At 39.7% G+C, this 22,306-nt stretch overlaps 1 protein-coding gene across 2 annotated transcripts in view; it reads left to right on the forward strand.

Moving 5' to 3' along the window:
• SLC39A9 (solute carrier family 39 member 9) overlaps positions 1–22,306 on the forward strand; it is a 49,081-nt gene that overhangs the window by 11,218 nt on the left and 15,557 nt on the right. Inside the window, exon 3 of one of the 2 annotated variants that reach the window (XM_055538443.1) lies at positions 7,359–7,467. The exons of the other annotated variant lie outside the window; for it this stretch is intronic. Within the exon in view, the coding sequence (XP_055394418.1) occupies positions 7,359–7,467 (109 nt within the window). The remainder of the gene's footprint in view (positions 1–7,358; positions 7,468–22,306) is intronic. 2 annotated transcript variants of the gene reach the window in all.

Consider the following 22,306-nt stretch of genomic DNA (forward strand, 5'->3'; position numbering starts at 1 on the left):
AGCCAAAGGATAAATTCTGAATCAAATAACCACCGAAAATTCTAGATATGGTTACACTTTTAAGGGACATGTTAGGCCTGTTAACCAGCACAAGTGTTCTAAAGAGGTTCCAGAGCATTTATATATTTGTTGATATGAAGGGCCAGTTGAATGGCAGGTACCAAGTCCCCAATGCCTTGTATGAATCTGGGTATTTAATTCATTCTCTTTGTATATGTTTAGGGAAGAATCTGTTATGTGTCAAGATCCTAGTCTATAAGTATTCAGCAGTAAATTAAAAACAAAAGTTTCTGCCTTCACAGAACTTAAAATTTTGGTGTAAGGAGTTCCAAGAACAAACATAGGTTTGTCTGACTTAGTTAAATAACTTAGTTAAGTGTAGGAGGTTTAACTTCATTTGGTAAATAAATGTATGTACTCTAATTTCAAAGTAGACTGAAAACATCGGATCAGATCAGATCAGTCGCTCAGTCGTGTCCGACTCTTATCGCAGCATGCCAGGCCTCCCTGTCCATCACCACCTCCCGGAGTTCACTCAGACTCACGTCCATTGAGTCAGTGATGCCATCCAGCCATCTCGTCCTCTGTCGTCCCCTTCTCCTCCTGCCCCCAATCCCTCCCAGCATCAGTCTTTTCCAATGAGTCAACTCTTCGCATGAGGTGGCCAAAGTACTGGAGTTTCAGCTTTAGCATCATTCCTTCCAAAGAAATCCCAGGGCTGATCTCCTTCAGAATGGACTGGTTGGATCTCCTTGCGGTCCAAGGGACTCTCAAGAGTCTTCTCCAACACCACAGTTCAAAAGCATCAATTCTTCGGCGCTCAGCCTTCTTCACAGTCCAACTCTCACATCCATACATGACCACAGGAAAGACCACAGCCTTGACTAGACGAACCTTTGTTGGCAAAGTAATGTCTCTGCTTTTGAATATGCTATCTAGGTTGGTCATAACTTTCCTTCAAAAGAGTAAGCATCTTTTAATTTCATGGCTGCAGTCACCATCTGCAGTGATTTTGGAGCCCCAAAAAATAAAGTCTGACACTGTTTCCACTGTTTCCCCATCTATTTCCCATGAAGTGATGGGACCGGATGCCATGATCTTCGTTTTCTGAATGTTGAGTTTTAAGCCAACTTTTTCACTCTCCACTTTCACTTTCATCAAAGAGGCTTTTGAGTTCCTCTTCATTTTCTGCCATAAGGGTGGTGTCATCTGCATATCTGAGGTTATTGATATTTCTCCCGGCAATCTTGATTCCAGCTTGTGTTTCTTCCAGCCCAGCGTTTCTCATGATGTACTCTGCATATAAGTTAAATAAGCAGGGTGAAAATATACAGCCTTGACGAACTCCTTTTCCTATTTGGAACCAGTCTGTTGTTCCATGTCCAGTTGTAACTGTTTCTTCCTGACCTGCATACAAATTTCTCAGGAGGCAGGTCAGGTGGTCTGGTATTCCCATCTCTTTCAGAATTTTCCACAGTTTGTTGTGATCCACACAGTCAAAGGCTTTGGCATAGTCAATAAAGCAGAAATAGATGTTTTTCTGGAACTCTCTTGCTTTTCCATGATCCAGCGGATGTTGGCAATTTGATCTCTGGTTCCTCTGCCTTTTCTAAAACCAGCTTGAACATCAGGAAGTTCACGGTTCACATATTGCTGAAGCCTGGCTTGGAGAATTTTGAGCATTACTTTACTAGCGTGTGAGATGAGTGCAATTGTGCGGTAGTTTGAGCATTCTTTGGCATTGCCTTTCTTTGGGATTGGAATGAAAACTGACCTTTTCCAGTCCGGTGTCCACTGCTGAGTTTTCCAAATTTGCTGGCATGTTGAGTGCAGCACTTTCACAGCATCATCTTTCAGGATTTGGAATAGCTCAACTGGAATTCTATCACCTCCACTAGCTTTGTTCGTAGTGATGCTTTCCAAGGCCCACTTGACTTCACATTCCAGGATGTCTGGCTCTAGGTCAGTGATCACACCATCGTGATTATCTGGGTCGTGAAGATCTTTTTTGTACAGTTCTTCTGTGTATTCTTGCCACCTCTTCTTAATATCTTCTGCTTCTGTTAGGTCCATACCATTTCTGTCCTTTATCGAGCCCGTCTTTGCATGAAATGTTCCTTTGGTATCTCTGATTTTCTTGAAGAGATCTCTAGTCTTTCCCATTCTATTGTTTTCCTCTATTTCTTTGCATTGATCGCTGAAGAAGGCTTTCTTATCTCTTCTTGCTGTTCTTTGGAACTCTGCATTCAGATGTTTATATCTTTCCTTTTCTCCTTTGCTTTTCACTTCTCTTCCTTTCACAGCTATTTGTAAGGCCTCCCCAGACAGCCATTTTGCTTTTTTTGCATTTCTTTTCCATGGGGATGGTCTTGATCCCTGTCTCCTGTACAGTGTCACGAACCTCATTCCATAGTTCATCAGGCACTCTATCAGATCTAGGCCCTTAAATCTATTTCTCACTTCCACTGTATAATCATAAGGGATTTGATTTAGGTCATACCTGAATGGTCTAGTGGTTTTCCTTAGTTTCTTCAATTTAAGTCTGAATTTGGCAATAAGGAGTTCATGAAAACATAATACAGTAATTTTAGCTCACACTGCCTTTCCTTTGAGGAAATATTACAAAGTGAGATGATTTACTCGTTTACCTCAGAGATCTCTTTTTTTCCAAATTCTCAAATTCTTTTTTTTCTGACTCTTTAAAATGATATTGTAATACAGATCTTGGGCTTCCCTGATGGCTCAGTGGTAAAGAATCTACATGCATTGGCTGACTTGAGTTTGGTCCCCAAGTCAGCGAGATTCCCTAGAGAAGGAAATGGCAACCCACTCCAGTATTCTTGCTTGGGAAATCCCATAGACAGAGAAGCCTGGTGGGCTACAATCCATGGGGTCACAAAAGAGTCAGACACGACTTTGTGAAATCTAAACAACAGCAAATACAGATCTCATTAGCCATAATCTGAATCAGATGTCCAGCAATAGCAGAATGGATAAACTGGTATTCTTATGGCTATTATCGGTAAGCGTCTATGAGCGTTTTTATGCAAGTTTTGGGGGGAGATATATGCTTTCATTTCTCTTGGTAAATACCCAAAAGTGGAATTACTGTTTAACTTTATAAGAGACTACCAGTTTTCTGAAGTGATTGTACCATTTTATGCTCTGCCCAACAACATATGGGAGTTCCAGTTGGTCTGTATCCTTGCCATCATTTAGTGGTGCTGGTCTCTTTAATATTAGCCATTCTAGTGGGTGTGAAGAAGTATCTCATTATAGTATAAGTTTGCATTTTGATGATGACTAAATGATGTTGAACATCTTTTCATGGATTTACTGGCCATTCATATATCTTTTGTGAAGTATCTGTTCAGTGTTTTACCTATTTTTAATTTTTAACTTTAATTTTGTCTCTTACTGAGTTGTAATCATTCTTTATATTTCAAATGCAAGTGCTTCGTCAGTGGCTTAGGTTGGGTTCCCTAGAATACAGACCCTGAGAAGATTTGCAGAAAGATTTATAGGAAGTTGATTGGGTGGTGTTCTTGGGAATAACCAAGTGTTAGTTGCTCAGTCGTATCCGATTCTTTGTACCTCCATGGACTGTAGCCCATCAGACTCCTCTGTTCATGGAATTCTCCAGGCAAGAATACTGGAGTGGGTAGTCATTCCCTTCTCCAGAGGATCTTCCTGACCCAGGGATCAAACCTGGGTCTCCTGCATTACAGGCCACCACATGAGCCACCAGGGAATAACACCTATGAAAGAATGAGCAGGATTAAGCAGATGAAGAAGTTGAGCTGTAATTTGGTTGCAGTGGAGGCCTCAGATCACTCCACAGAAGGCACTGAAGCTTTATGGCCCTTCTGAGATATTCTGACTTGAGGCTTTGTACCTCCATCTGCATAGCAGCAAGTTGGGCTAGTCACTGGATATGGACTTCTCGAGGGGAGGGAATATAACTTTTAGGTTAGTTAGTTCCCTTTGGCCTAAGGGCAGTATCTCAGAGGGACTTAGCTGAAAGCCATCAGTAGGCAACATTGCCAGCACTTGGGGGAACAGGTGTCTCCAACCTGAAGGGGCCTGAGTGTATGTTGTTACCATACACCCACCACAAATATATGTATTTCCAATACATGTATATGTGCTTTCTTTCAGTATGTAGTTTGCCTATTCATTTCTTAATGGATCAGCAAACATTTAAAATTCTGATGTTGAATTTTTTTCTCTTAAAATAGTTTGTGTTTTTTGTGTCCTTGTTGAGAAATCTTTGCCAACTCCAAGATTGCCAAGATTTTCTATATTTTTTTCTAACAGCCGTTGAGTTTTAGGTTTTATATTTAGGTGTATAATCCATCAGGAATTAATTTTCATGTATATGATGTGAGATACCACCCAAGTAATTCTTGAAGGCAATTAGCTCTTTCCGTTTTAGGTACATCCCTTTCCTCTCTTCTCATCTTCCCTTAATTTGCAAAGCTGAGGCATCTTTCATTTCCATTTCCCAGAGTAGAGCATAGTCAAAACGCTGACAGGACAGTCTTCTTTCCTAGTAATTTATTCATTAGTTTGAATTGTGGAGTTCTGAAACTAAGGCCCTCAAATGAAATGATAGTCTGGTGCAGTTTTACCCTTGTTTTTGTCCTTTCTTTGCAGTAAAACTTGACATTCATGATTGTTTTAAGCAAAGGTGACTTTTATGAATTGTTTAGAGAGAATGACGAAAAGACTAATTACTTGCCATGTCAGAGCTGTTTTTCCATCTTGTGTTCTCCATACTCGGACAGTTGGTCTCAGATGAATGCTGTGATTAGCAGTGCTTTGGTGAGTTTAGTAACTTGGAAAAGACAAAGACTCTTAGAATAGCTCAATATTGAACATTAAAATAGGAACACCAGCTGTTTGATGTCCTTTTCCCAAAATGCTTCAACCACTTTCTCTTGTTGCCTCCTATATCTTCATAGGATGTGTAGAAATATTATTTTAAAGAAGAAAAGTTGAGGTGCTGACTTGTTAACTAATTTGAACATGGAGTTAGTTCTGCCTCCCAAGCCAATGCCCCAACCATTGGAGGGTTTTTATACAAGTTGTATAGTTGTATACCATTAGAATGCAATCATTGAATGTGTTCAGAACTCTCTCAGTTTGTAAGTCATTAATAGCCATCCAGAATGTGTGAAGGGCTGACCTGGCCTAGATGCTAAGGGGATTCCCCTCATGCTGTAGGGCAAGTATTAGCTGGTGCTGACATTGCAGCTATAGTCCCCCTATTTTCAATAGAGACACAATAGACATGGGTCCCTTCTTTCTTCCCAAACAAGGAGCGGGTAATATTTCTACTAACTTTTCAGCTAAGAACCTCCCTTAGAGGCAGTACTTGTGTGTGTATATTCCCACAGCTTCACAGTTGCAGCCTCAGTAGTATTTCAGAACTAATACAACCATTGTTATTTTTGATAACCTCATAAAAGAAACTAAAACAGAAAAGGCGAGTACGTGATGTACTGTTAAAATTATTAGAAGTTTTTCATAAGCAACATTAATGCCCTCTTGTAGTTTTAAAGATTATTTTTCATACTCCCAAGACTCTAGGAAGGGTACATCACTGCTTCAGGAAATTTTGAAACATAATCCTTTGTATCCTTTATGTCAGGATACAGTCTGCTAAGGAAATCTGAGTAAAAAGAAAAAACTGGTATTAGTGGATTAAAGCCATAGACCATTTATGGCATTGATTCTAATGATGGTTTCATAGATGTGTACTTCCAAATACATAAAGTGGTATACATTAAATATCTACAGCTCTAGTGTGTCAATCTTAATCCAGCATTTTTTTTTTAACTAGAGGACATTTTAGTATTAAACTAAATATGTTTTTTCATTGTATGAGTACTACATGTTCCTTGCAGATAAATACATGTTTTATAAATTATATATTACATATTATGTTTATAAATTATTAAGAAAAAATTGTTAATGTTTTACACTTGTTCTGCTTATGGGTATACTTTTTCAAAAGAACTATAAGATTATCAATACGTATTGTTTGCTAGCAGCTTTTCCTCGTCGCAATATATCATGCCTTTTTAAAAAATTAATTGACTTATTTGTTTTTGGTTGTGCTGGGTCTTCGTTGCTGCACGGGCTTTCTCTTGTAGTGAGCGGGGGCTGCTGTTTGCTGTGGTACACGGCCTTCTCATTGCACAGGCTGTCTCTTGTAGTGAGCGGGGGCTGCTCTTTGCTGTGGTACACGGGCTTCTCATTGCACAGGCTGTCTCTTGTAGTGAGCAAGGGCTGCTCTTTGCTGTGGTACACGGGCTTCGCATTGCGTTGGCCACTCTTGTTGTGCGGCATAGGCTGTAAGCGTGCAGGTTGCAATAGTTGCCGCTCTCAGGCTGTAGAGTGTGGGCTCTGTAGTTGTGGCACACGGGCTAAGTTGCCCCATGGCATATGGGGTCTTACCAGATCAGTGATGAAACCCATGTCCCCTGCATTGGCGGGTGGATTCTTAGCCACTGGACCACCAGGGAAGTCGTGTCATTACCTTCTGTATCCATGAGTAGACCCCTGTCATAATTTTTAATTGCTGAGCTTCTAACATTTTCACTTTTCACTTGGTGCTCTGGTGAAGTATTTAGGTTTATTAGCTAATCTCCTTTCTTGGACATTTAGATTATTTTCAGGTTTGCATTCTTAATATGTACAGTGGCCATCTTATATGTACAGTGGCCATGTTTTCATAGTTCTTTCTTAGGAAAATTTCTAGAAGTGAAATTGCTGGATCAGAGAATTCACATTTTTGAGGCTTTAAATCTAAATCACCAAATTGGGGTCCATATAGGTTGCAGCAGCTCCCAATTCCTTCAGTTTAAGATGAGTATGCTAACTTCTCCCTATTGTAGGTGGCAGACAAGTTTTCCCACATCATTGCCAATCTGGTAAGCTTAAAAATGGTATCTCCTTGTTCTAATTGGCATTATTATTCATGAAGCTTGGGCTTCCCCGATGGCTCAGCAGGTAAAGAATCCTCCTGCAACACAGGTGAAGCAGGAGACAAGGGTTTGATCCCTGGGTCAGAAGATCCCCTGGAGGAGGGCATGGCAACCCACTCCAGTGTTCTTGCCTGGAGAATCCCAGGGACAGGGGTGTCTGGTGGGCTACAGTCCATGGGGTGCAGAGTCAGACAGGACTGAAGAGACTGAGCACACTTTGATGAAGCTGACCCTTTTTCATGTTCACTGGCCATTGTAGATTTTGGCCTCACAAATAAGCAGCTCACCGTCTTCATTGCAGATACTTCCGAAACTTTTCCGCTGTTTAGTCATCAATCTTTTCAACAGCTTATGTTTTCTTTCCAGGAGCGACTAAAGCTGGTGACTGTTTTGGGTGCCGGCCTCCTCTGCGGAACTGCACTGGCGGTCATCGTGCCTGAAGGGGTGCACGCACTTTATGAAGATATTCTTGAGGGTGAGAGAGAGATGGGCCTTCTTTGAGCTATGTTATTGATGTGGAGGGCTCAAAAGAGAAGCTTGGTGATATTTTTTTCTGAAAACAGTTCACACGTTTGCCATAGAAATATGCCAAAGCATATCTTTTGATGTCTTTGACAATAAATACGTCAGTAGCAGTTACTGAATTGAATGCCTCAGTCCACGAATACCACTTAAGATTTATTTGCAATAACACATGAATTGCGGGCTTTCTAAGAATGACAATCATTCTTTTTAATGCCTATGCAAAACTTCCAAATTCCTACATGACAATGATTGTATTTTTAATGTTCTTTAATTAAAAAATATATATATATAGATAGATAGATAAACACATTTGGATTCAAGGACTCCTTTTAAAAAATTTTTAAACCATTTTGTTTCTAAATTTTATGCATGTATTTATGGCCGTGCTGGGTCTTCACTGTATTGACTTTTTCTACTTGCTGTGCACAGGGTTCTTATTGCGGGGGCTTCGTTGCAGAGGATGGAGTCTAGGGCATGCAGGCTTCAGTAGCTACAGCACATGGGCTCGGTAGCTGCAGCTCCCAGGCTCTGGAGCACAGACTCAATAGTTGTGATACACAGGCTTAGTTGCTCCAAGGCATGTGGGATCTTCCTGGATCAGGGAAGGAACCCATGTTTCTTGCATTGGTAGGTGGATTTGTTACCACTGAGCCACCAGGGAAGCCCCTCAAGGACTCTTTATAATGAACCTTGTAGATAATGAGGACTTCTGTAGTAAAGGATAACTAAGGAATTAAAGAGACCTCTCCTGACCCTAATAACAAGCAGAGAACCGTACAGCTATAGAAGATTAAATGCTGGGCGGTCAGCTTGGTTCATTCATCTGCTAAATGATTTGGTCCTTTATATCAGCTGGGAGGCATACTTGATTCAGATTTGTGATTCAGCAAAATCAGATTCCCACCTGTCATGAAACGTCCCACTTGACTAAAACCACAAATGTTATATTGGTGAGCTGACTTCAGATGCCAAGAGTCTGCTAGACTTTAAGAATAGAATAAAGAGGTCAACACCTTGCAAATTTCTTATTGCTGCTGCTGCTGCTAAGTCACTTCAGTCGTGTCTGACTGCGCGACCCCATAGACAGCCGCCCACCAGGCTCCCCCGTCCCTGGGATTCTCCAGGCAAGAACACTGGAGTGGGTTGCCATTTCCTTCTCCAATGCATGAAAGTGAAAAGTGAAAGTGAAGTCTCGCAGTCATATCCGACTCTTCACAACCCCATGGACTGCAGCCCACCAGGCTCCTCTGTCCGTGGGATTTTCCAGGCAAGAGTACTGGAGTGGGGTGCCATTGCCTTCTCCGAAATTTCTTACTAGTCACAGCATAATAAATAGTTTTTCACATGTTAGTAGAGGAAAAAATCTGTCCTATATTAAGAGGGATGATGATCATATGCCTGGGGTATGAATATGGTCATAGTGGTAAAGAATGGGGATCATGGGGGTTAGTGCAAAGTAGGACAGAGGCCGAGGATTGGTCAGCCTTAGGAGGAAAAAATAACAAATGAGGATCCTTAGAGCAGTGGTTTCCACTCTTTTTTGATCATATATTCTATTGAGAAAAAAGATAATACATGTGCTATTGAACTGATATACTCTACCTTATAAAACACTCTTTAAATAGAAAATTTTGGAAAATGAGATTTAAAGTAACAGTATATAGCTCAGTATTTCCTTTCATGTTCTAGTGGATCATCTTGAATTTTCCTGGATGTGCTCATTCCACTGTGGAAATTACTCTGCTGGTGTGGTAGAAAACATTCAGACTATGATTAAAAGACACTTAAAATTTGTTTTGCTTGGCTTTGTGCTAAGAATTATGGGTGGTAGTTGTTTGCTAAACTTGTCTGATAATAAAAGTTTCTTGAGGGAGGGGTGCATTTTAAAAGTACAGTTTTCTGACCCCCAGCCTAGATTATTTAATCAAAATCTCCGAGGAATATATTTGGGTATATCTAATTTTAACACGTTGTCAAATGATTCTTATTAGACAAATTTGGGAAACACTAGAGTAGGGGAAAAAGGTGCTTCAGCTTTAGTTTTTTATTTTTATTTTTTTGCTGGTAGTTTTATGAGATAATAATGTATATATATTTCAGGTATACTTTTAAAGTTAAATGTAGCTACTATGTGTTGGGTTGCTTTCCTTTATTTTCAGTTTTCCTTGTTTTGGCCCAAAATAATTTTGTGGATTCATTTGAAGATAGATACATGTGCTTTATAAACCTATTTTTTGAAAAATAAGCATTCTGATCTCTTTAACCTTTTCATCACAGATTATTCTCCTGCCCCAAGCCAATCATTAAAAAATCTTTTAGGGGACTTCCCTAGTGGTCCAGAGATTAAGACTCTGCTTTTACTGCAGAAGTTGTAGGTTTGATCCCTGGTCAGGGAACGAAGATCCCACATGCTGGTTGGCCTTCATAAAAAAAAAAAAAGAAAGAAAGAAAAGAAATATTTTACAACTATTTTTACTTACATATTTTATATTCACAAAGCAAAAAGATACGACAGTAAAAGATGAAGCCCTCAGGTTAGTAGGTGCCCAAAATGCTACAGGAGATGAGTGGAGAAATAGCTCCAGAAGGAATAAAGAAGCTGAGCCAAAGCAGAAATGATGCCCAGTTGTGGATGTGGCTGGTGGTGAAAGTCAAGTCCAATGCTGTAAAGAACAATACTGCATAAGAACCTGAAATATTAGGTCCATGAATCAAGGTAAATTGGAAGTGATTAAACAGAAGGTGGCAAGAGTGAACATCAACATTTTACTAATCAGTGAACTAAAATGGACAGGAATGGGCAAATTTAATTCAGATGACCATTATATCTACTACAAGAAGCCCTTAGAAGAAATGGAATAGCCCTCATAGTCAACAAAAGGAGTCCAAAATGCAGTTCAGTTCAGTTCAGTTGCTCAGTTGTGTCCAATTCTTTGCGACCCCATGAATCGCAGCACACCAGTCCTCCCTGTCCATCACCAACTCCCGGAGTTCACCCAAACTCATGTCCATTGAGTCAGTGATGCCATCCAGCCATCTCATCCTCTGTCGTCCCCTTTTCCTCCTGCCCCAATCCCTCCCAGCATCAGGGTCTTTTCCCATGAGTCAACTCTTCACATGAGGTGGCCAAAGTATTGGAGTTTCAGCCTCAGCATCAGTCCTTCCAGTGAACACCCAGGACTGGTCTCCTTTAGGATGGACTGGTTGGATCTCCTTGCAGCCCAAGGGACTCGCAAGAACCTTCTCCAACACCACATTTCAAAAGCATCAATTCTTTTGCGCTCAGCTTTCTTCACAGTCCAACTCTCACATCCATACATGACCACTGGAAAAACCATAGCCTTGACTAAACGGACCTTTGTTGGCAAAGTAATGTCTCTGGTTTTTAATATGCTATCTAGGTTGGTCATAACTTTCCTTCCAAGGAGTTAAGTGTCTTTTAATTTCATGGCTGCAGTCACCATCTGCAGTGATTTTGGAGCCCCAAAAAATAAAGTCTGTTTCTACTGTTTCCCCATCTGTTTCCCATGAAGTGATGGGACCCGATGCCATGATCTTAGTTTTCTGAATGTTGAGCTTTAAGCCAACTTTTTCACTCTCCACTTTCACTTTCATCAAGAGGCTTTTTAGTTCCTCTTCACTTTCTGCCATAAGGGTGGTATCATCTGCATATCTGAAGTTATTGATGTTTCTCCCAGCAATCTTGATTGCAGCTTGTGCTTCTTCCAGCCCAGCGTTTCTCATGATGTACTCTGCATATAAGTTAAATAAGCAGGGTAACAGTATACAGCCTTGACGTACTCCTTTTCCTATTTGGAACCAGTCTGTTGTTCCATGTCCAGTTCTAACTGTTGCTTCCTGACCTGCATATAGGTTTCTCAAAAGGCAGGTCAGGTGGTCTGGTATTCCCATCTCTGTAGGAATTTTCCACAGTTTGTTGTGATCCACACAGTCAAAGGCTTTGGCATAGTCAATAAAGCAGAAATAGATGTTTTTCTGGAACTCTCTTGCTTTTTCGATGATCCCGCGGATATTGGCAATTTGAATCAGTACTTGAGTGCAATCTCAAAAACGATAAAATGATCTCAGTTCGTTTCTAAGGCAAACCATTCAGTATCACAGTAATCCAAATCTATGCCCCAGCCACTAATGATGAAGAAGCTGAAGCTGACCAGTTCTATGAAGACCTACAAAACTTTCTAGAACTAACGCTAAAAAGATGTCCTTTTCATCATAGGGGACTGGAATACAAAAGTAGGAAGTCAAGAGATACCTGGAATAACAGACAAGTTTGGCCTTGGAGTACAAAATGAAGCAGGGCAAAGGCTAACAGAGTTTTGCCAAGAGAATGCACTGGTCATAGGAAAACACCCTCTTCCAACAACACAGGAGACAACTCTACACATGGACATTACCAGATGGTCAAAATCGAAATCAGATTGATTATATTGTTTGCAGCCAAAGATGGAGAAACTCTATATGGTCAGCAAAAACAAGGTCTGGAGCTGACTATGGCTCAGATCATTAGCTTCTTACTGCAAAATTCAGACTTAAATTGAAGAATGTAGGGAAAACCACTAGGCCATTCAGGTATGACCTAAATAAAATCCCTTACAATTATACAATGGAAATGACAAATAGATTCAAGGGATTAGATCTGATAGAGTGCCTGAAGAACTATGGACAGAGGTTCGTGACATTGTACAGGAGGCTGTGATCAAAACCATCCTCAAGAAAAAGAAAGGCAAAATGGTTATCTGAGGAGGCTTTACAAATAGCTGAGAAAAGAAGAGAAGCAAAAGGCAAAGAAGAAAAGGAAAGATAAACCCATCTGAATGCAGAATTCCAAAGAATAGCATGGAAAGATAAGAAAGCCTTCATAAGTGAACAGTGTAAAGACATAGACGAAAACAATATAATGGAAAAGACTAGACATCTATTCAAGAAAATTAGAGATACCAAGGAAACATTTCAGGCAAAGATGGGCGCCATAAAGGACAGAAACAGTACGGACCTAACAGAAGCAGAAGATATTAAGAAGAAATGTCAAGAACACACAGAAGAACTTTACAAAAAAGGTCTTAATAATCTAGATAACCACGATGGTGTGATCACTCAACTAGAGCCAGACATCCTGGAGTGTGAAGTCAAGTGGGCCTCAGGAAGCATTACTACAAACAAACTAGTGGAGGTGATGGAATTCCAGCTGAGCTATTTCAAGTCCTAAAAGATGATGCTGTTAAAGTGCAGCACTCAATACGCCAGCAAATTTGGAAAACTCAGCAGTGGCCACAGGACTGGAAAAAGTCAGTTTTTATTCCAATCCCAAAAAAAGGCAATGCCAAAGAATGTTCAAACTGCATCAAAATTGAGTTCATTTCACATGCTCGAGTGCAAGGTTATGCTCAAAATCCTTCAAGCTAGGCTTCAGAAGTACTTGAATTGAGAACTTCCAGATGTACAAGTTAGATTTATAAAAGGCAGAGGAACCAAAAATCAAATTGCCAACATCTCTTGGACCATAGAAAAAGCAAGGGAATTCCAGAAAAACATCTACTTCTGCTTCATTGACTACACTAAAGCCTTTGACTGTGTGGATCATAACAAACTGTGGAGAATTCTTAAAGAGATGGGAATACCAGACCACCTTACCTGCCTCCTGAGAAGTCTGTATGCAGGTCAAGAAGTAACAGTTAGAACCAGACATGGAACAACAGACTGGTTCCAAATTGGGAAAGGAGTACGTCAAAACTGTATATTGTCACCCTGCTTATTTAACTTTTATGCAGAGTACATCATGAGAAACTCTGGGCTGGAAGGAACAAGCTGGAAGAAGCACAGGCTGGAATCCCGGGAGAAATATCAATAACCTCAGACATGCAGATGACACCATCCTAATGGCAGAAATCAAAGAGGAACAAAAGAGCCTCTTGATGCAGGTGAGAGTTAAAAAACTGGCTTAAAACTCAGCATTCAAAAAATGAAGATTATGGCATTTGATCCCATCACTTCGTGGCAAATAGATAGGGAAAAACTGGAAACAGTGACAGACTTTATCTTCTTGGGCTCCAAAATCACTGCAGATGGTGACTGCAGCCATGAAATTAGAAGACGCTTCTTGGGAGGAAAGCTATGGCAAACCTAGACAGCATATAAAAAAGGAGAGACATCACTTACCCAACAAATGTCCATATAGTCAAAGCTATGGTTTTTCCAGTAGTCATCTATGGTTGTGAGAGTTGGACCATAAAGAAAGCTGAGTGCCAAAAAATTGATGCTTTCTAACTGTGGTGCTGGAAAAGACTCTTGAGAGTCCCTTAAGGGACAGCAAGGAGATCAAACCAGTCAATAAAGGAAATCAACCCTGAATATTTCATTGGAAGGACTGATGCTGAAGCTGAAGCTCCAATATTTTGGCCACCTGATGTGAAGAGCTGACCCACTGGAAAAGACCCTTATGCTGGGAAAGATTAAAGCCAGGAGGAGAAGGTGGCAACAGAGGATGCGATAGTTGGATGGCATCATCGACTCGATGGACATGAGTTTGAGCAAACTCCGAGAGGTAGTAAAGGACAGGGAAGCCTGGTGTGCTGCAGTCTGTGGGGTTGCAGACAGCTGGACACAACTGAGCAACTGAACAACAATAGCATTCACTCTTTTTGGCATGAATGACTACGTTTTGTCAAATCCATAAAGTCAAAATACAGAACAGTTCCATCACCTTCATCTCCTTTTGTAATCAAGCTTTTCCTCCACTTCTAATCTTGAGCAACCTCTCATCTCCTCTGTGTCTATAGTTTTGTCTTTTCTCAATGTCATATATATGCAGCCTTGTAGTCTTTGGGTCTGGCTTCTTTTAGTTAGCTTAATGCAGTTGAGAAGTCATCCTGTTGTTTGGTGCATCAGTGGTTTATACCTGCTCCAATATTGTTGCCTGGAGAAGTCCATGGACAAAGGAGCCTTGTGGGCTACAGTCCATGGGGTCACAAAGAGTCGGACATGACTGAGTGACTAATACCCACACCCCGTAATGTGTGAGAGTTCCAGTTGACTCCCTTCCAAACATTTTCGTTGTCTCTTTTGTTTTAGTTTTTTATTTTAATCACCCAAATAGACGGGTAGTGGTGTCTCTGTGTGTATGTCTGTGTGTTTTGATTGATTTGACTGTGTTGAGTCTTAGTTGTAGCATGAGGGATCTTCCATCTTTGTTGCAGTGTGTGGGATCTTGTTCCATCAAACCTGGGCCCCCTGCATTGGGAGCGTAGAGTCTTAGCCACTGGACCACCAGGGAAGTCCTTTCCGCTCTTCCCGTTATTGTCGTTCAAACCAACTTTTCTCCAAACTTTGAGAAAGGAATTTGTGTACATGTAACTACAGCCTATGGTTTAGTTCTTCTGTGGACCTTATAATTATGATAATAAGCAGGTATTTTTTCAGAGCTTGGTATACCATGTTAGCTAAGTACTCTGACACTTTAATAAGCAGTATTAAATACAAATTAATGTGAAAAGGAACTTCTCACATACTCTTCTACAATTTTAGCTCTAAAATCACTGGACTTAGATGATTATCTGTGTTCATGTGAGGAAACAGTCTTTCTGTAGAAACAGAAGTTTTGAAAACATAGTTTACTGAGTACTGCAGTACTTGTTTACTATGGATGGAGCTAATGTTTGAAACCACCAAAATTGTTTTAAAGTAGAGGGTTAAATCTGCTATTACATTAACATTTATCCTATCCTCCATTAATAAAAATGGAGCTCTTTAAGGCTCTTGTTATACTTTACTTTCAGGATTCTGAAATTGTTTTATTGTTGAGTACTGTATCTGACCAGATATTCACTCCAGATGTTTCACATGTTCATGTAAATCTCCTGAATTAATTCCATTTAATATACAACTATGTTCCTGAACATTTAGTGAGCACTTAACCACAATACCAGGTATTGTGTGAATATATTGCCTAATCATTCACAACAACCCTCTAAGGTAGATACGGCTTTAGAGATGAGACTTTTGAGCCCCTGAGAGGTTAAATAATTTGCCCAAGGAACTCAGCCAGTAAGTGTCAGGACCAGGATTTGAACACAGGCTGCCTTACTCCGTCTGAAGTCTACACTTTTAATGACACTCTGCTATGTGGTGAACATTGTAAGGAATTTCATATCACCAAAACACTGTTTATCTGCTAAAGAAATGTAAGTTTCCTACCTTATAATGAGATTTTTGTTTTCTTTCAGAAATAGTGGTATTTTGATTAAAAAAAAAAGATTCATTAACATCCCTTTAAAACATTAGTTTTATTCATTTGACTATAGTCAGTTTTCTCTTTTACATGATAAACAGATAGTAAGTAAAAGCTACTCTACCCTGTTGGGCTTCCCTGGTGGCTCAGACCATAAAGAATCTGCCTGCAGTGCGGGAGACCCAGATTCAGTCCCTGGGTCGGAAGAGCCCCTGGAGAAGGAAATGGCCACCCTCTCCAGTATTCTTGCCTGAAGAATTCCATGGACAGAAGAGCCTGGCAGGCTACAGTCTATGGGGTCGCAAAGAGGCAGATGCCACTGAGCGACTAACACTTTGACTATTACTGAAAACACATCAAGTGTAAAGAACTGTCTGTCTTTGCCCAGAAAAAAAAAAGTATATAATAAAAATCTGTAAAGGTTATAAGATATAAGTAGAAGGTAAGAAATTTAAAATAATCAGTACAGGCCGAAAATACAAACATCAAAACGGGGGGTCACCCTTCCCCACAAAGAAACAGATTACCTGAAGGTTTGATTCTTAGAATACTTTGTCCTTTGTAAATGTTAATCTGAAGGAGTTCTAGTGAATGTCTTCAAAGGGTAAATTGATTCTATTATATTTATCAATAATTTAACATATGTGTCTGTAACATCAGTTCAGTTCAGTTCAGTCGCTCAGTTGTGTCCCGACTCTTTGCGACCCCATGAATTGTAGCACGCCAGGCCTCCCTGTCTATCACCAACTCCCAGAGTTCACCCAAACTCATGTCCATTGAGTTGGTGATGCCATCCAGCCATCTCATCCTCTGTCCCCAATCCCTCCCAGCATCAGAGTCTTTTCCAGTGAGTCAACTCTTGGCATGAGGTGGCCAAAGTACTGGAGTTTCAGCTTTAGCATCATTCCTTCCAGAGAACACCGTAACATAGGAAGGCTGTATACCATACTGGTGGAGCTTATTGGAAGGATTCCTGTATGAATATCTAGGGAGAGAATTAAGCCCATAATGATTTGCTGAACACTCTGTTAGTGGCATGAGAAATATATGTCTGATGAGCAATATCCAGTGATAATACTGGGTGTATATACTTTGCAGTGGGGAATGTGACATGGAACATGTCTCAGTTATTCATTACCAGCCAGTGCCCTGTGTGAAATAGACACAACAGTAACAACCTGAAAGTTCTTTCAAGAATGAGTAACATATGTACACAAATTTTAATTAAATAGCTGGGTGTTAAAATTTTTTATTTTATTTTAGTATAGTTGATGTACAGTGGGGTATTCATTTCTACTGTATAGCAAAGTGACTCAGTTGTACATATGTATATTATTTTTCATATTCTTTTCCATTATGGTTTATCACAGGATATAGACTATATAGTTCCCTGTGCTATGCAGTAGGCCCTCGTTGTTTCTCCATTCTATCATAGTTTGCATCTAATAATCCCAAACTCCCAGTCCATCCCTCCCCAACCCTTCTGCCCTTGGCAATGAAAAGTCTTCTCTATGTGTGTGAGTCTGTTTCTGTTTCATAGATAAGTTCATTTGTGTCATATTTTAAATTCCACATGGAAGTGATGTCACATGGCATTTGTCTTTCTCTTTCTGATTCTCTTCACTTAGTATAGTCTCTAGGTCCATCCATCTTGCTGCAAATGGCATTATTTCACTCTTTTGTATGGCTGAGTAGTGTTCCATTGTATATATGCACCACATCTTGTTTATCCATTCATCTGTCAGTGGCCATTTATGTTGTTTCCATATCTTGGCTATTGTAAATAGTAAATAGCTGGTTTTTGAGATCTCAGGTTTTGCTGGGTTGAGTTTCATGTCCTCCAGTAGAAAGGGTGGATGTGTTAATATTGAATATCCAGATCCCATTACTAAAGTGTTAATGTACTAACAAGTCATGGGATTATCACTCACTTTAAAAAGCTTTTTTGTTTTGTTTTGGCTAATGCTTGCAAGTAAAACCAATAATGCCTACCATTCATTGTATATAATCCAGTAAATATTTTATGTTTTTATATATAAAATTAAATTCCACTTAATTATAAGTATTCAGATCTTGTATGGAAAGCTTCAATCAACAGCACACTTATTTCAAGTTTTATATATGTATGTGTGTGTGTGTGTGTATATATATAAAATAATGTTCCCCACATTTATTTGCCACAGTTTTATTTATACATAAAATTAAGTGTTAACTCTTTCAAAGTTGTAACATAGGAACAAAGGAAAGTAACAAAGTCGTAACAAAGGAAATTATATACTTATATCAGTGAATGCTCAAAAAATGTTAGAACTCTTTCTTTAATTTACTTCCAGAGTATGAGTTGAAAATCATCAGTGGCAGCAGAGTTTTCCTTGAAAGCAGTTTAGGTTTGGAGAAATACAGTTTATTCAATGCCAATCTGTTTAATAACATAGCTGACCCATTTATTCAGTATTATTTTAGATCAGAAGCTGGTATATTAGAAAGTAGGAGTTTTATTGTGACTCATAAACTTGACTCCAAAGGCTATGCCAAGAGTTCCAAAATGATTTCGATAAAGAAAGCATTGTTAGGATAAGATATAGAAGGTTCTTATACTCATCTAAATTGAAAAATTCTGATATAGGTGTACCTTATTATTAAGGGATGTGAAAGTTGGACCATAAAAAGGCTGAGTGCTGAAGAATTGATGCTTTTGAATTGTGGTGCTGGAGAAGACTCTTGAGAGTCCCTTGGACTGCAAGGAGATCAAACCAGTCAGGCCTAAAGGAAATCAACCCTGAATATTCATTGGAAAGACTGATAACTAAAGTTGAAGCTCCAGTACTTTGGCCACCTGATGCGAAGAACCGACTTATTGGAAAAGACCCTGATGATGGGAAAGACAAGGCAAAAGGAGAAGAGGGCGGCTGAAGATGAGGTGGTTAGATGGCATCACTGACTCAATGCACATGAACTTTAACAAACTCCAGGAGATAGTGAGGACAGGAAAGCCTGGCATGTTGCAGTCCAAGGGTTGCAAAGAGTCAGACACGACTTAGCGCCTAAACAACAGTGAAGGGAAATAATGTTGATCATCCTTTGAAAGTTGTAATTGGCTTGACATTTAGTTTCAGAGCTATGGATACCCCAAAAGTAATTGTCTTTAAAAATTATTATACAGCTGTTCACAAATAATAGTATGACTAACACCCTTTAATGAGGTGTTAACCCACCTTTGTACCTCAGCTCACTTTAGCATAACCTTTCACCTAATTTAGCACATACATCTGTTACCTATTAAGTCTGGATTTATAAAGAAGCATGTGCATAATTATCTTGAGAGTGAAAGTTTCTCAGTCACGTCCAATTCTTTGCAACCCCATGGACTGTATGTCGCCCACCAGGCTTCTCTGTCCATGGAATTTTCCAGGCAAGAATACTGGAGTGCGTAGCCATTTCTTTCTTCAAGGGCAACCCAGGGTTCAAACCTGTATCTCCTGCATTGCAGGCAGATTCTTTACCATCTGAGCCACCAGGGAAGCCATTCTAAAATACAAGACTAAAAGATTGTATTTTATTTCCATTGTAAAAAATCTTTTTGCATTGGAAGGAATTAATTGCCTAGCTTTTGAAATGAAATGTCACATTAAAAAATTACAGAAGTGTGAAGGCCATTTTTTTTCTTGCCTTCAAAATCTATTTGTTGAGTATATACTCAATTTATGGCCTTATATTGATTGTTAGAGTTCATAGATCTGCAATATAGCTTCTGCCTTCAAGAATTCACAGCCGATGGAAAATGAATAAATTAACAGTCAGTGACAGCAGGGGTTGGCAGACTTTTTCTAGAAGGGCCAAATAGTAAATATTTTAGGCTTTGTGGGCCATATGGTTTCTGTTGCAGTTACTCAGCTCTGCTGTCATAGCACGAGAGCAGCTATAGACAATCTGTGAACAAATGAGCATGGCTGCATTCCAGTGCAAATTTTATTTACAAAACTAGACATGAACCCTTGTCCTGTAGTTTGTTGCTGTCTGAATTGTAGTATAGTGATATAAAACTTATGGTTGACACACACCAGTCTGCTGGATATGCGTGAGCAGAAGAGGACACAGAAAATGTCAAGGAGGAAGGAACTTACAGGCTGAGTCTTGAAAGACAGGCTGTTATCCAGGAGAAGCAGCATGGAAGGCCCATGGATTCATGAACTACAGAGACTAAACAAAGGCAGAGATGAGAGCTCATTTTGTTAAATATTTAGGGGGACCTTTTAAAAAGGTAATCATTCAAACCCTTTCCAATAGCATCTTTCTAAGTAGTATTGAAAATTGTAGGTACCAAAATTCTATGACTTACTTCACATGTGTAGTTTCTTTACATTTATAAATATGAAGAATTGGTTTTGTATATTAAAATGGAAGCATACCAAAAATTGCCTTGTCTTTAGAGAAAGTCAAGTGTGTTACTTTGTTTATTTATTTTCCTTCTCAAGACCATGCTAATTATTTGGCAGTGTATAATAGTTCATTGATTTTTCACAAACCAAACACCCTTGTGTTACCATGAGGCCACAGTTTAATTGTCCAACACTACCAATCAAAATTCTTAGACTGCTTCTCTCATAAACTTAATTATTTTTCATCTCTGAGCTTTCAGTCAGTTCTCTGGCTTAAAATCCTTATTGCTAACAATAATTTTGCTTGTGTGAAGAACAGCGTGGGCATACTCTGTCTGCCCACCTTTTCCTCCTAGACCTGTCTAGAGTTCGATTCTCTTTAATTGATCACTGCAGTGTAGGCTTCTAATTTCCAGGAAATGCCTCTTATTCCAAAATCATCTATTTCTTCACCTGAAAGTCTCTCTTTACCTCCAGCAGTGCTTCCAAATTGAATGTAGCAACTCAGTGGATCTTGGGATAAATTTAGTAAGTTGGGCTTGTGACTGGCATTTAAGAGGAGCACAAGGGAGGGACAAAGAGAAGGAAATTTTTTTGTGTTGTAACCACTGTAAAGTTGCAAAGAGTCGTACAACAACATCAGATAAAAACAAAACAAGGCTGTCTCCTCTCAACCACTTGTACTTAACATTGTACTTGGAGTCCTAGCCAGATGCTAGTTTGCAATAAGGGCAGAAACAGAAAGATAAGGCATAAAGATTGGCAAGAAGTAAAACTATCTGTTTGCAGATGACATGATCACCTATGGTAAAATGGTTAAAATTTTGAAACCTCATAGTATCAAATGTTGACAATGGTATGGAGCAACTAGTACTTTCAGACATTGCTATTGGATATGTAAACTGGAACAACCACTTTGGAAAACAATTTGAGAGTTTTATCTTATGTTGTTATGTTTAGTCACTTCAGTCGTGTCCGACTCTGTGACCCTATGGACTGTAGCCCGCCAGGCTCCTCTGTCCATGGAATTTTCCAGGAAAGAATACTGGAACGGGCTGCCATCTCCTCCTCCAGGGGATCTTCCCGAACCAGGGATCAAACCCGTGTCTCTTAAGTCTCCTGCATTGGCAGGTGGGCTCTTTACCACTAGCACCACCTGGGAAGCCCATTTTCTTTTATAAACATACATATACCCAAAAGTTCTGATCCTAGGTATTTACCCAAGGGAAAAGAAAATTTGCATCCACAGAAAGATTTCTATCTGGACTTCTCTGGTGGTCCATTGGTTAAGCATCCACCTGCCAAGGCAAGGGACATGGGTTTGATCCCTGGTCTGGGAAGACGCCACATGCTGCAGGGCAGCTAAGCCCGTATGCCATAGCTACTGAGCCCGCGCTCTAGAGCCCATGCACCATAACTACTGAAGCCCGGGTACCTGGATTCACAACAAGAGAAGCCCCTGCACCACAGCTAGAGAGAGACCCCTGCTTGCTGCTACTAGAGAAAGCCCACTGCAGCAGAGAAGACCCAGAGCAGCCTAAAAATAATACAAGTACCTTTCTTAAAAAAGAGAAAGACTTGTACCTGAATGCTCGTAGCGACTTTATAATGGACCAGTGTTGGAAATTACCTAAATGTCCATCAATAGCTGAATGGGTAAATAAGTTGTGATATGTCTATACAGTGGGACATTATTCGGCAAACAGGAGGACCAAACTACAGATACATGCAAAGCTTAGATAAATCTCAAAATATTTTGCTGATCAAAAGAGTCCTTATGCAAAAGAATACATATTGCATGACTCCATTTATATGAAATCCTAGAACAGGGAAAACTCAGGGGACAAAAGCACATTCAGCACTTGCTTGGGACCAGGACTGACATATTGACTCCAGGGGAGCACAGGAGAACTGTTCTGGTATTTTTGAGAACTGTTCCAAAACTTGAACTTGGTGGTAGTTTAACTAGAGTTTTTACATTTGTGAATTAAATAAATTCACACACCTCAATAAAGTGTGCTTTAAAAAAAGACTGAGACATTTAAAAGCAAATTTTAAAAAAAGCAAACAATGAAATCACTATTCAGAAAAAAATCTTAAGGCTAAAAAATTACTTTGGGAAGATGAAAAAGTTCTGGAGATGGATAATGGTTGTAGAACAATGT

The sequence above is a fragment of the Bubalus kerabau genome, chromosome 10, assembly GCF_029407905.1.
Source record: "Bubalus kerabau isolate K-KA32 ecotype Philippines breed swamp buffalo chromosome 10, PCC_UOA_SB_1v2, whole genome shotgun sequence".
NCBI classification, from domain to species: domain Eukaryota; kingdom Metazoa; phylum Chordata; class Mammalia; order Artiodactyla; family Bovidae; genus Bubalus; species Bubalus kerabau.